Genomic DNA, 14,310 nt, shown 5'->3' on the forward strand with positions numbered 1-14,310 from the left:
CAGGCCTAGTAGAGTGAGTGGCTCCACGCGTCCACTTAAGTTTTCTACATGTAGAGCAGCATGTTATTTGAACAACGAGGTGAGGAACAAAAGCATCCATCTCTGTGCTTTATTACTAGCCATATGAATGGCTATATGAATATAAGCTAAATGACTATACAGGGTGGCAGGTAGCCTAGTGGTTAGAGCGTTGGGCCAGTAACCAAAAGTTTGCTGGTTTGAATACCCGAGCCGACAAGGTGAAAGATTTGTCGATGTGCCCTTGAGCAAGGCACTAAACCCTTATTAGCTCCAGGGGCGCCGTACTACTATGGCTCACCCTGTAAAACAAAACATTTCACTGGACCTATCCGGTGTTTGACAAAAAAGCATAAAAAAATAACTGAAAAGAATGGCAGGGCCAGGCTGCTGCTGTCCATTGACTGTTATGAGCTGTCTGCTGAATCCACTGAACTCTCTGGGGAGATGAGCCACTTTTCCTGCTCTGTGTGTGTGTGTGTGTGTGTGTGTGTGTGTGTGTGTGTGTGTGAGAAAGAGTGACAGTTTTATGCAAATCTCTCTCCTTAGAGTTGTTTTTGTCACTTTTTTTTATGTTCCATGTTTGCTACAGAGGTATGATGGTGGGTGAGATATATTTATCTCTCACCCACCATCGTGTGTGTGTGTGTACGTACAGTTGAAGTCGGAAGTTTACATACACCTTAGCCAAATGCATTTAAACTCAGTTTTTCACAATTCCTGACATTTAATCCTAGTAACAATTCCCTGTCTTAGGTCAGTTAGGATCATCACTTTATTTTAAGAATGTGAAATGTCAGAATAATAGTTGTGATTTATTTCAGCTTTTATTTCTTTCATCACATTCCCAGTAGGTCAGAAGTTTACATACACTCAATTAGTATTTGGTAGCATTGCCTTTTAAATTGTTTAACTTCAAATGTCAAATGTGTCGGGTAGCCTTCCACAAGCTTCCCACAATAAGTTGAGTGAATTTTGGCCCATTCCTCCTGACAGAGCTGGTGTAACTGAGTCAGGTTTTTCAGTTCTGCACACAAGGATTTTCCAAGCTGTTTAAAAGGCACAGTCAACTTAGTGTATGTAAACTTCTGACCCACTGGCATTGTGATACAGTGGATTACAAGTTAAAGAATCTGTCTGTAAACAATTGTTGGGAAAATTACTTTTTTCATACACAAGGTAGATGTCCTAACCGACTTGCCACAACTATAGTTTGTTCACAAGAAATTTGTGGATTGGTTGAAAAACGAGTTTTAATGACTCCAACCTAAGTGTATGTAAACTTCCGACTTCAACTGTGTGCATGTATGTGTGTATATATGTATATGTGTATATATATCTATATATATTATGTCTGTCTCTTAGGTTCTTCCCCAGTGTTCTTCCTGAGCCCTTGTCTGTGACTCCTGTGAAGAGACGCACTCAGTCCCTCAGCGCCCTGCCTAAAGATGGGGACAAGAGCAGCCCTGGCAAGGTAACCTCTCACCTGTCTCTCGCTCACTTATTTTGTCAATTCATCTCTTACCTTCCGTTCCTCATTCAATCACATTGTTAAAAGAGGAGCATCCCTGGCAAGGCGCTCTGGCTTTCTCTCACCCTCTCTCTCACCCTCTCATCTAATCATTCTTTCCTCCCTCTCAGAGGGAGAAGGACCACATCAGGCGGCCGATGAACGCGTTCATGATCTTCAGTAAACGTCATCGAGCGCTGGTGCACCAGAGGCACCCCAACCAGGACAACCGCACGGTTAGCAAGATCCTGGGCGAGTGGTGGTATGCCCTGGGGCCCAAAGAGAAGCAGAAGTATCACGACCTCGCCTTCCAGGTGTTACACACACACCAATTTAGTGCAATGGTTTAGTCTGACCTGACTAAGCAGCCAAAACATGAATGTATTTTGTTTGCTCATTCTCTCTCTCTCTCCCTCTTTATCAGGTGAAGGAGGCCCACTTTAAGGCCCACCCAGACTGGAAGTGGTGCAACAAAGACAGGAAGAAGTCTAGTTCTGATGGCCGAGGGCTCCCAGGGCCGGGGGGCAAAGACATTAGAGAAAGGAGCATGTCTGAGACCACCGGTGAGTCACACACTGCTGCTCAAAACACCCAAATAAGAGATAACAGAAAGGAAGCGGGATGTTTATTTGATTGCGAAGGTTTCTTCTGAGCTCTGTCATCACTAAAACATTATCATTGAATATCTATCTAGCTCTTTCTTTCCTCTTGCTATGCACCACTGTCTCACTTTCCCACTTACTTTCTCTCTCTCAGAGCCCCATGGTGTGGAGCTGAAAGGGGTGGGGCCTGGCCTGCTGGGTGTGTCTGAGCGGAATCCAGGGGAGGCCCATGTAGGTCAGCTACCCCGCCCCCGAGCCTTCTCCCAGAGTGCCGTGCACAGCCTGGAGAGGTGTGAGAGGGGCAACACACAGGCCCTGGCCGAACTGTCACAGGTAAGGCCATGCTACATAATGTTGTTTCCACTACATCCACTTTACTCAAATGATAAACAGGTTTCTTACTTTGGTGTGTCAATTTTGACTCGTCCCTCTCATCCATCACTTTGTTGTTGGCTTCCTGGCTTCCTCTTCCTCTCTCAGATGTGTGGGGATGGTGGTGGCCAGTTTTCGGGGCGCGCCCAGACCCTGTCCCGGTCTCAGAGGGGGGTCAGTGAGGACATGACCAGTGACGAGGAACGCATGGTCATCTGTGAAGAGGAGGGAGACGACGATGTCATCGGTGAGAAACTGAACTGCTGTGACATCATCAACAGTTATAAGCTTATTTTGGAGTAAGCCCCTGTAAACATGTAAAATTCAGGTTATTACACTGCTGGGAAACACAGTACTATTGGGAGCTCTTTTCCCATAATGATATCATCTTAATTGGACAGTTTGAGAAATAACTCAGAAATTCAATTCAATTGCCCTTCGGGGACAATAAAGGTCTATCTGGTCGCAGGAAATTACACAAAAACAATTCCCAGACAAGCATATTACGTGTACAATATACTGGCAGAGGAAGTAAGAAATAGGTGTTTATGCACATAAACCATGAGTACCCTCACTCCCCTTTCCCCCTACAGAGGACCCGTACCCTGCCAGCTCCATAGACCTGAAGTGTAAGGAGAGAGTGACGGACAGCGACAGTGACAACGCCTCTGGGAACGAGAGCGATCGCAAGGTAAGTCTCTTCCTTTATCAAGGCTAGATTGAGTTAGTTGTCTGACTGATCATGTTGTTGATATAGTACCATTATTTAGAGAAGTGGAAAATGTTTTAGTCCTTCTGCTTTTCACCTGCTACAGACATTTAGTTGTTTCTCTTTCTGTCTGCAGCGTGTCTTTGCTCCAGTGATCTGCTCTTCCTCCTCCCAGCCCACCCCCCACGGACGCTCCGTCTCTCTCTCCTCCTACCCTTCCAAACGCTACGACGAGGAGAGAGGAGGGGGGCTCTCAGACCGCAGGAGGAAGAGAGGAATAGAGGGAGGAGGTGGTGATGGAGGTGGAGTGGCATCCCTCTCTCTTTCCCTGTCCTCCTCAGGCCACTCTGTCATCTCCAGCCCCGGAGGCCCAGTTCCTTCTGCCCTTGCCCCCCTTGGCCTGTCTCCTCTCCTCGGGTTGGGGCCTGTCAGAGTGGCCTCTACAGTGGTGACCAACGTGGTTCGTCCGGTCGTGAGCACGCCAGTCCCCATCGCTAGTAAACCCCGAGACGGAGCAGCTTCATCCATTCCTCACCCACCAGACAGGAGGTCCCTCCCATCGCAGCAAGCGCAGCTTTTGATTGGATCCGGAGTAGGAAGCGGAGGGCCTGGGTACTACTCCTCATCCTCACCCAATCCCATAGGTGCAGGGGCGGGTCCAGGGGGGCTGGTGACCAGCTTGGTGTTCCCGGGGCACAGCCAGTCCACCGTCCAGCTCATCAGTCCCTCCCCCCATCCGTCCTCCCACCACCAGCTGCCCCCCACCGCCCCAGTCTCTGCCCCCACACACAACCAAACCAACGGCCCCCTGCCCCTCTCCCTGCTCCAGCCCCAGTTCCTCTCCTCGTCATCTCTGGCATCCCCCGGGGGCAAAGCCATCACACAGGTCCAATACATCCTGCCCACCCTATCAGCCAGCTCCAATCCCAAGAGCCCCTCCCCTCAACTGCACAACCTGCCAAACAGTATCTTCAACCTGCCCACAGCTCCGCCCACCCACATGTCCATAGCCAATGGGAAGCAGGTGGGGCCTGGCTCGCTGATGGGATACGCCTCCAGCCCAGCCGTGGGTGTGGTCAGCCCGGGAGCCAGAGGTGAGGGGAGGGGGGGTGAGAGAATCGTACACCAAAACGTTAATAAATTGAGTTTTTTCAAAAAAGGCTTAACCTTATCCATATTTATCTCTTTCACCCTTTAGTGCAATCCCAGTCCCCAGTCCTACAGGGCAAGATGCTGCTTCCCATGGCAACAGTGAGGACGGCACCCGCCCCTGCTCAGCAGTACCCCCTCGTGGCTCCACCTCTTCCTGTCCAGAATGGAGCTCAAGCAGGAAGCAAGGTAAGCAGTGTTACCATGGTGATGACAGCCAAACCAAGACATTAAGATTTCAGCAGGTTTATTCTGTATCCCAGGGCTGTCAGAGCTCCAACATGACCATTCTTACTTAGATTATTCTATGATTACAAAGACTAAGTAATTACACTTGTAGTTACCCCAGGTGAATGACTAAATACACAGATATCCATCTTCTCACTCTTTCTCCATCTCTTTTTCTCTCTGATAGATCTTCCAGATCGCTCCCATGCCTGTTGTCCAATCCCAGCTCCAGCAAGGCGGGGCAGGGCATCCTGGGAGCCCTTTTCCCGTTACCTTGGGAACGGCCACAGTGTTGCACCAAGGTTCTGCCCCATCTCAGACTGTGCTGCTGCCGCCCCCACCAACCAGGTAGGAGGACACAGACCAACTCAATCTAACAGTGCACTATTAGCGCTGCTGCCCTACCATAATACATAACACAATGGTTTTGGAAGAAGTGCAGCTCTTGTGTTGTGTGTTAGTCATTCTGCTCTGTTGCTGCTGCTGGCCCAGGCTGCCTCTTCCTCTGCAGTGCCTGCCGCCCCCTCACTGCCTCTCAGCTCCACCACACAGAAACACTCATCTACTGTTTCCTCTACTGTTCAGTCACCCACTGACACCCACTGCACCATTTCTCTCCTCTCTCCTCCTTTCATTATTGTTCATGTTCTATTTTCCTATTTTTTTTTTCTTTCCGCCTTCACTGCCCTTTTCATCTTCTCTCCCACTCATACACACTTTCGCGCTTTCCCTGTTCACCTTAACTCTCCTCTCTTTGCTCTCTTTCCTCTCTTTCCTCTCCTCCCTCTTTCCTCTCTCCTCTCTTTTTCCTCTCTACTCTCTTTTTCCTCTCTACTCTTTCCTCTCTACTCTCTCTTTCCTCTCTACTCTTTCCTCTCTACTCTCTCTTTCCTCTCTCCTCCCTCTTCCCTCTCTCTTCCCTTTCTCTTTCCTCTTCTCTCTCCTCTCTTTCCTTTCTCCTCCCTCTCGCTCTTTCCTTTCCTCTCTTTCCTTTCCTCTCTTTCTCCTTTCCTCTCCTCTCTTTCCCTTCCTCTCCTCCCTTTCCCCCCCCCTCTCTCTCTCTTTCCTTTCCCTCTCTTCTCTCTTTTCTCTCCTTCCTTTTTCTCCTCTCTCTCCTCCTCTCTTTTTCTCTCTCTCACAGGATCACCTATGTCCAGTCCACGCCAGGAGTCCCCTCTCCTCTGCCTCTGGTCTCCACAACAACCGGCTCCTCCTCCCCCCAGCAGGCCCAGCCCACCCCTGGATCTGCATATGTTCCGTCGCCCCTAGCAACGCTGGGCTTTACAGCCATAGCTCCCCCTGGACAGAACCTAGTCCAACCCCTCATCACAGGTCAGTAGAGCTCTGCTACCTGAGCCCGATGGGCCCCCGACATTATACATCAGGTTAGGGCCGGGTAGGGCCCTCATCAATAACTAGGGTACGGGCAGGGCTCCTGTGTAACTAAATTGATCACTAACATTTTGAAGCTGAGCCATTTGCTCGTGCTCTGCTGCGAAGTACAGTCATGTCTGACTAAGATCATAACATGGTGTCAGAAATGCTTCAACCTCGTCCAATATAAAGTAGGAGAGATTATTTAACAGAAAATAAGAATGTCCCTTGAGTTTCGTGGTAGTATAGAGTCTCTCATGTCTCGTCATTGAGCAGAGCAGCCCAAGCAAAGCCGTTACTATGGATACTCACAGACCCAGAGGCTCCATGAGCAGAGTGCATGCAGAGTGACCAGCGCTTACGGAGCGAGTGACAGACTGAGAGGAGCAGCTAATGGATTTATTAATGAAGGAAGTTATTTCAGGTTTCGGGCCGGGCTTTAAATTTGCCAGAAGCAATCAGGCCTGGGTAGGGTAGGGTTTGGGTTTGGCTCAGGCATAAAAGGGCTTTACAGGTCAGTGCATCCACTTGAAGGACATCTAGAATAAGATGGATACTGGATGGCTGCCGTTTTGTAAGCTCCAACCTCATTTTGTTTGCTTACTTTAGCATATTCTTCTTATTTCTCTATGTGGTGTGTTTCAGTTCTACCTTGTTATTTTTAGTGTTACATTGTTATTGATTACTGCAGTGTTGGGGTTAGAGCTGGTTAGAAACTCATTTGACTGTACATGTGCATGTGACATTCAAACTTAACTATATTGTACTTTTAAAGGTCACTGTGAACTGCATCAGTAGCAACAAGAAAACTCCCCTCAGTTTTGAGGAGCAAAACCTTTAGGATAGAGGAAACAGGTTATCACACTCTGGCTGTACACTCTGGCTGTACACTCTGGCCATTGAAGGGTGTTAACTGTTTCTCTCTCTCTCCAGGTCAGCCTCCCCTTCAGGCCCCAGTCCAGTCCCCTACCTGCCCCTCCCTCCCCTCTGGCCCAGCCTCTGCTTCAGTGGGACAGATAATCACCGCCATCTACCCTCCTACCTGCATCACCATGGCAACCGGGGTGGTCTCCATGTCAGCCGTGCCGCCCAACATGGTGTACACAGTCTCCAGCTCCTCCAGTCTGTCCACTCACATCCTGCCCAAACACACATTCGCCCCTGCCACCCCCACCACACACACTCACATGCAGCTCCAGTCGGACAGACAAACAGACAGGCAAGCAGGGGAGAGACCCACGGACAGAATGTCTCACTCTCAGTCAGAGAAAGCGGCAGACAGACCAGCGGAGACGCAGCCTGAGCTACAGGCGTACGGACAGACGGACAGGCCAACCCTCACACAGGCGGACAGACAGACGGCGAGGCAAGCCCAGACCTTCAATAAGTGCAGCAGCTTAGTGGCGCCCCCAAGTGGCTCCTCATTGTTACTGCGGCCCTGCAGCCCCCCTCTGCCCTCTCACACTTCCAGTAAGTCTAAGGCGCCCGCCTTGTTTTTCGAACAAAGATCTAATGCTTAACAAATGCAAGTATATGAGGTAACATAAAAAATATATATATATTATTTCAGCAGGCAGCGCACCAGGCACCCCCAAACTCACCCAGCTCCCGGTGAGAACCCCTCAGAAAATCAAAGCCACTGTTGCCAACATCCCGGTGGGCAACTACGAGGGAGGAGGTCGGGGAAAGGAGAGGGAGAAGAACCGAGAGAGGGAAAGAGAGAGCACTGGAGCAAACAGTCGTTTTTCCTTTGAGCTGGAGCATCCTGGGAAGTCGGCGTCCCCCTCCCAACACACACACGCTGCTGAGGAGCCCCCCTCTGACAGACCCCCTGAGGGACACGGCCCTGGGGACAACACTGACACACGCAGCACAGAGGCCAGCAACGAGGTGAGGGAGAGATGGAGAGATTGACCTGATGGATTGTTTTGGTTTTTCTTCTCAATCAGAGAATGCAAATGAGATCACATTCATAGAAAATTTGATACATTTCTGATTTTACACCCTGTGTCCCAAAACTAAACCCTCCCAGCATACTGTATTATTAAACTTGTTCTCCTCTCTTCCCCATACAGTCAGGGTGGAAGGACTCCGTCCCCTCCTCACCCCTGCCCCCTCCCTTGGGTACAGACCCTGCCCTGCCACCTCCCCAGAGCGACAAAGACGCCCCTCCTCCCAAGAAGGTGAAGGCCCGCCCCCCGCCACTCAAAAGGACCTTTGACTCTGTGGACAAGTGAGTTACCCTGAGTATAGACACGCCATCTATCAATTTATAAAATATGTTTGTTAGTGAGTATCCCCGAGTCATCCTGACACTTCAAAGGTTTCAGGTACCTTACTCATGTGTTTCTCTCCCTTCATCCCCCTCTTTCTCCCAGGGTGTTGTCGGAGGTGTATTTTGAGGAGCGTTTTGCTCAGCTACCCGAGTTCAGGCCAGAGGAGGTGCTGCCCTCCCCCACCCTGCAGAGCCTGGCCACCTCCCCCCGCGCCATTCTGGGCAGCTACCGCCGCAAGAGGAAGAACTCCACAGGTAGGAGAGAGAGAGAGGAGGTAGAGAGGACTGAAGGAAAGAGGGAGACAGACAACTGAGATCGACATTTTCTGTTGCAAAACATTTCGCTACGGTGTGCCCCACTGAAGTAGAGGCATCTGCTAATCGTGTGTGTGGTATATGTATGTATGTATGTATGTATGTATGTATGTATGTATGTATGTATATGTCTCTCAATCCCCTCTTCTGTCCAGACCTGGACTCGTCAACAGAGGACCCCGTGTCTCCTAAGAGGAAGAGTAGACGGCGCTCCAGCTGCAGCTCGGAGCCCAGCACACCCAAGAGCGCCGCCAAGTGTGAGGGAGACGTCTTCACCTTCGACCGACCAGGTAGAAACGCACAGACACGCTCACACCCTCATTGTAAGGTTTATTCATGTACAGTGCCTTCGGAAATTATTCAGACCCCTTGACCTTTTCCACATTTTGTTACGTTAAATTTTAGAATAAAGCTGTATGAAATGTATACTTTTTTTCAGCAATCTATACACAATACCTCAATGACAGAAAACAGGTTTTCAGATTAGTATTTACATACGTTTTCAGACCCTTTGCTTTGAGGTGCATCCTGTTTCCATTGATCATCCTTGAGATGTTTCTACAACTACATTGGAGTCCACCTGTGGTAAATTTAAATTGATTGGACATGATCTGGAAAGGCACACACCTGTCTATATAAGGTCCCACAGTTGACAGTGCATGTCAGGACAAAAACCAAGCCATGAGGTCGAAGGAATTGTCCTTAGAGATCAGAGACAGGATTGTGTCTAGGCACAGATCTGGGGAAGGGTGCCAAAAAATGTCTGCAGCATTGAAGGTCCCCAAGAACAGTGGCCTCCATCATTCTTACATGGAAGAAGTTTGGAACCACCAAGACTCCTCCTAGAGCTGGCCGCCCGGCCAAACTGAGCAATCAGGGAAGAAGGGTCTTGGTCAGGGAGGTGACCAAGAACATGATGGTCTCTCTGACAGAGCTCCAGAATTCCTCTATGGAGATGGGAGAACCTTCCAGAAGGACAACTATCTCTGCAGCACTCCACCAATCAGACCTTTATGGTAGAGTGGCCAGACGGAAGCCACTCCTCAGTAAAAGGCACATGACCGCCCACTTGGAGTTTGCCAAAAAAACACCTAAAGACTCTCAGACCAGATAGGGAATGCCAAGCGTCACGTCTGGAGGAAACCTGGCACCATCCCTACCATCCCTGGTGGTGGCAACATCATGCTGTGGGGATGTTTTAAGCGGCAGGGACTGGGAGACTCTTCAGAATCGAGGCAAAGAACAGAGAGATCCTTGATGAAAACCTACTCCAGAGCACTCAGGACCTCAGACTTGGGTGACGGTTCACCTTCCAACAGGACAACAGCACTAAGCATACAGCCAAGACAACGCAGGAGTGGCTTCGGGGCAAGTCTCTGAATGTCCTTGAGTGGCCCAGTCAGAGCCTGGACTTGAACTCAATCAGACATCTCTGGAGAGACTTGAAAATAGCTGTGCAGCAATGCTCCCCATCCAACCTGACAGCTTGAGAGGAATAGGAAAAACTCCCCAAATACAGGTGTGCCAAGCTTGTAGCATCATACCCAAGAAGACTCGAGGCTGTAATCGCTGCCAAAGGGGTTTCAACAAAGTGCTGAGTAAAGGGTCTGAATACTTATGTATATGTGATATTTAAATTTGCAAACATTTCTAAAAAACAGTTTTTGCTTTGTCATTATGGAGTATTGTGTGTAGATTGATGAGGGATAAAAACAATGTAATCAATTTTAGAATAAGACTAATGTAACAACTGGAAAAAGTCTAGAAGTCTGAATACTTTCCAATTGCACTGTATATTTAACTGCTAAAACTGCTCTCCCAAATCCTAAACTACATTTTCCATGTTTACACAAATGTTTTATATAAAATACTAACCTGTGTGTGTGTGTGTGTGTGTGTGTGTGTGTGTCAGCCCCCCCGTCTGTGTGTCCCCCTCCAGGGACAGGAGCTGAAGGAGAGGACATCCTGGGGGAGCTGGAGTTTGACAAGGTGCCCTACTCCTCTCTGAGACGCACCCTGGACCAGAGACGAGCCCTCGTCATGCAGCTCTTCCAGGAGCATGGCTTCTTCCCCTCAGGTCAGTACAGACACACACTTGCATATAGATTTTTATATACAGTACCAGTCAAAGGTTTGGACACACCTACTCATTCAAGGGTTTTTCTTTATTTTTACTATTTTATACATTGTAGAATAATAGTGAAGACATCAAAACTATGAAAGAACACATATGGAATCAAATAGTAACCAAAAAACTGTTAAACAAATCTAAATAGATTCTTCAAATAGAAACCCTTTACCTTGATGACAGCTTTGCACACTCTTGACATTCTCTCAACCAGCTTCACCTGGAATGCTTTTCCAACAGTCTTGAAGGAGCTCCCACAAATGCTGAGCACTTGTTGGCTGCTTTTCCTTCACTCTGTGGTCCAACTCATCCCAAACCGTCTTAATTGGTTTGAAGTCAGGTGATTGTGGAGGCCAGGTCATCTGATGCAGCACTCCATCACTCTCCTTCTTGGTCAAATATCCCTTACACAGCCTGGAGGTGTGTTGGGTCATTGTCCTGTTGAAAAACAAATGATAGTCCCACTAATCGCTAACCAGATTTGATGGCGTATCACTGCAGAATGTTGTGGTAGCCATGCTGGTTAAGTGTGCCTGCCTTGCATTCTAAATAAATCACTGCCAGTGTCACCAGCAATGCACCATCAAACCTCCATGTTTCACGGTGGGAACCACACATGCTGAGATTATCCGTTCACCTACTCTGCGTCTCACAAAGACACAGCGGTTGGAACCAAAAATCTTAAGTTTCCTCCGGTCTAATGTCCATTGCTCGTGTTTCTTGGCCCAAGCAAGTCTCTTCTTATTGCTATTGGTTTCTTTGCAGCAATTTGACCATGAAGGCCTGATTCACACAGTCTCCTCTGAACAGTTGATGTTGAGATGTGTCTGTTACTTGAACTCTGAAGCATTTATTTGGACTGCAATTTGTGAGGCTGGTAATTTGTGAAGTTCTCCTCTGCAGCAGAGGTAACTCTGGGTCTTCCATTCCTGTGGCGGTCCTCATGAGAGCCAGTTTCATCATAAAGCTTGATGGTTTTTACGACTGCATGACTGTTCTTGAAATTTTCCAGATTGACTGACCTTCATGTCTTAAAGTAATGATGGATGTTTCTCTTTGCTTATTTGAGTTGTTCTTGCCATTATATGGACTTTTTACCAAAACTTTTGACTGGTACTGTCCATAGGCCCGACTCTCATTTACAGAGTGTATACATGTGCACACACAAAGTCCCCCCCCCAGCAAAATGTGTTTTTTCTACATTCCTAGTCAAACAACAATAATCAACACTTCCTCTCTGTCTTCCTCCTTCTCCTGTCCGCTCTCCAGCCCAGGCCACGGCAGCCTTCCAGGCACGCTACTCAGACATCTTCCCCACCAAGGTGTGTCTGCAGCTGAAAATCAGGGAGGTCCGACAGAAGATCATGCAGACTGCCGTCCCCTCTGAGACCAACGAGGCTTCCTCGCTCCCCGGACCGTCTTGCGCCCAATCAGGGGAAGGGACAGGAGGAGGGGCGGAGCCATTGGGAGAGGAGGTGGATCGAGAGAGGGAGGGTAGTCCAGAGGAGCTGAGGGATTCGCAGGAGTCTTCTAGATGAAGGATGCTGACAGGCTGGATTGACCAATCAGCGATGGACCAGTTCCCCAAATCCCGCCTCTTCTTAATTTTGTTGAAGCTACACCCCTCTGTCTGTGTGCGTATCTGGACCTGTCTCTCTCTCTTTCTCCAGAGAGCCAGGTCAGAAAGAGCAAGTGGAAGAGACAAAGAAAGAAGATGTGTGTGTTTGCAAAATGTGTCAGAGGTGGAATTGTTTAAAACTTAAAAGGGGATTTTTTAAAAAGTGTAATTCCCCCCCTCCAAAAAAAATGTACATTTAAAATGCCACACACACAGGCAGACAGACAACAGCTGATGAAGCCAAACTCCAACACTTGAATTAGCACTTTGTTCATAATATGAATATTATCCCTGTAAGCTTCCATTGATGCCAGTGGACTATAGACTATACAATAACTATCCAGCTGTTTCACTTTGCCTTGGAGCAGGGCCCATCTTTCAGACTGAATAACATATCACGTAGTGGGACAGTTTGAAGGTCATTTATCTCACTCTAACCGGACTCACTTTGTTGTTTTTGAAAATGGAGGGCTTGGGAAGCAAGATCAGTTAATTGGCTGGTGAAGAGGGTCTGGCTCTTAATTCTCCCATTGACTCATTTGTTTCTGCTGGACATTAGGGGGCTGGGTCCCCACTGGCTTGAGATGATGGTGAGGGATCAGAAGGATCGTTGTTTTATTGTTAGATTTTTCTCTACTTTGAATCATAAAAGCATACCTTCAGGACAGGTCTGTGAGGGGGACTGGAGAGAGTTTAGGACCTCGCCCTCACTTCCCATGATTGGCTACAGAAGATGCCAGTAAAGATGCACCAAGCGTTCCTGCTAGTCTGATTCGCTCGCCATGAGGGAAGAAGGCGGGGAGAATGAGTCGATGGGCACATCATGGCTCTACATTTCTCACTCGGTCACTGCAACCATGTTTTATCTATTTGTAGACTTTAGTTGAGAACCCAGAGGACGTCAGGCTGACAGGCCTTTTACTTCTAATGCAGAGCAGTTTTATTATCTAACTTTTTATTTTAAAGACAACAAACGTGTTTTTTTTAATCAAACACAGGTAACGTTGCAGTTCATTATGTTATTATTGCATTACTGTCACTAATATTACTCCTCTCATTGTTATAGTGGACCTGTTCCTTGCTACAGGCTGGTATCAATGTCATTAGATTCTCTCTCAACCTGTTTTCTTATTTGAGGGGAAATGGGATGGTCCTCACCTGTGAGAGAGATGGTCCTCACCTGTGCCTCTTTCCCTCTCTTTGTCTTCCCTTTCAACACCCTCACTTCACTCCAGCAAGGACCTGGGGTGACAAATATTTTTATTCATTTCAATAAGGGATAACAAAGAGAAGAGGGTTGACATTTGTATTCATTTAAGTGTAATAAGTATGTTTTTGGACAACCATGTATACCGCTCTCTCTCACTCCCCTGCTAGTAAGTTTGATTCTATAGCCTCCTCCTTCCTCCCTCTTTTCCTTCCTTTCTTCCTCCCTTACTGTTCTCTCTAGGCCTTTTTTGGGGTGGGAGGAGATAAGCCTGGAGGGGGCAGGGCAGTATAAAGAGTGGTAGGGTATAATATTGGTTGTCTTTGTGCAAGACTTGGTTGTGTTGTACATATTATTTACTGTAGAGTCAGAAGACTCGCTATAATATTGATAAGGAACAATGTGTAACCGACTTGTATTGACTTTTAAAAGACGCCATTACACAAGGTCAAACTCCAAAAATGTACAAATGAATAATAAATATGAATATTAACATTTGTTTACTCCTTGTTTTACTGAGATACAGTATGCAATATATACATTTATTAATAATATAAGTTTATCTATCTTTCAGTATAGATAGATGTTCAAGTGAACTTTTTTCACTAGTTTTTATTGTACCACACAGCTGAACCATCTGTTATTGATTAGTTATTATTGTCCAACTATACAGAACAAAAATATAAATGCAACATGTAAAGTGTTGGTTACATGAGCTGAAATAAAATATCCCCGAAATGTTCCATATGCAAAAAAAAGCTTAGATTTCTCTCATTTTGTGTACATATTTGTTGACATTTCTCCT

At 47.4% G+C, this 14,310-nt stretch overlaps 1 protein-coding gene across 1 annotated transcript in view; it reads left to right on the forward strand.

Annotated features, from left to right (window-relative positions):
* The window catches only part of LOC109878889 (protein capicua homolog), a 63,521-nt gene extending 49,521 nt beyond the window's left edge, over nt 1–14,000 (forward strand). Inside the window, 17 exon segments of the mRNA XM_031786358.1 lie at nt 1,384–1,492; nt 1,660–1,842; nt 1,953–2,091; nt 2,285–2,463; nt 2,611–2,749; nt 3,096–3,193; nt 3,348–4,305; nt 4,410–4,549; nt 4,776–4,936; nt 5,730–5,920; nt 6,896–7,432; nt 7,533–7,852; nt 8,038–8,195; nt 8,341–8,492; nt 8,708–8,842; nt 10,465–10,629; nt 11,950–14,000. Coding sequence (XP_031642218.1) covers nt 1,384–1,492; nt 1,660–1,842; nt 1,953–2,091; nt 2,285–2,463; nt 2,611–2,749; nt 3,096–3,193; nt 3,348–4,305; nt 4,410–4,549; nt 4,776–4,936; nt 5,730–5,920; nt 6,896–7,432; nt 7,533–7,852; nt 8,038–8,195; nt 8,341–8,492; nt 8,708–8,842; nt 10,465–10,629; nt 11,950–12,218 — 4,033 coding nt within the window. The 3' untranslated portion in view covers nt 12,219–14,000.
* The last annotated feature ends 310 nt before the right edge of the window (nt 14,001–14,310 follow it).

The sequence above is a fragment of the Oncorhynchus kisutch genome, linkage group LG2 (assembly GCF_002021735.2).
Source record: "Oncorhynchus kisutch isolate 150728-3 linkage group LG2, Okis_V2, whole genome shotgun sequence".
NCBI lineage: Eukaryota > Metazoa > Chordata > Actinopteri > Salmoniformes > Salmonidae > Oncorhynchus > Oncorhynchus kisutch.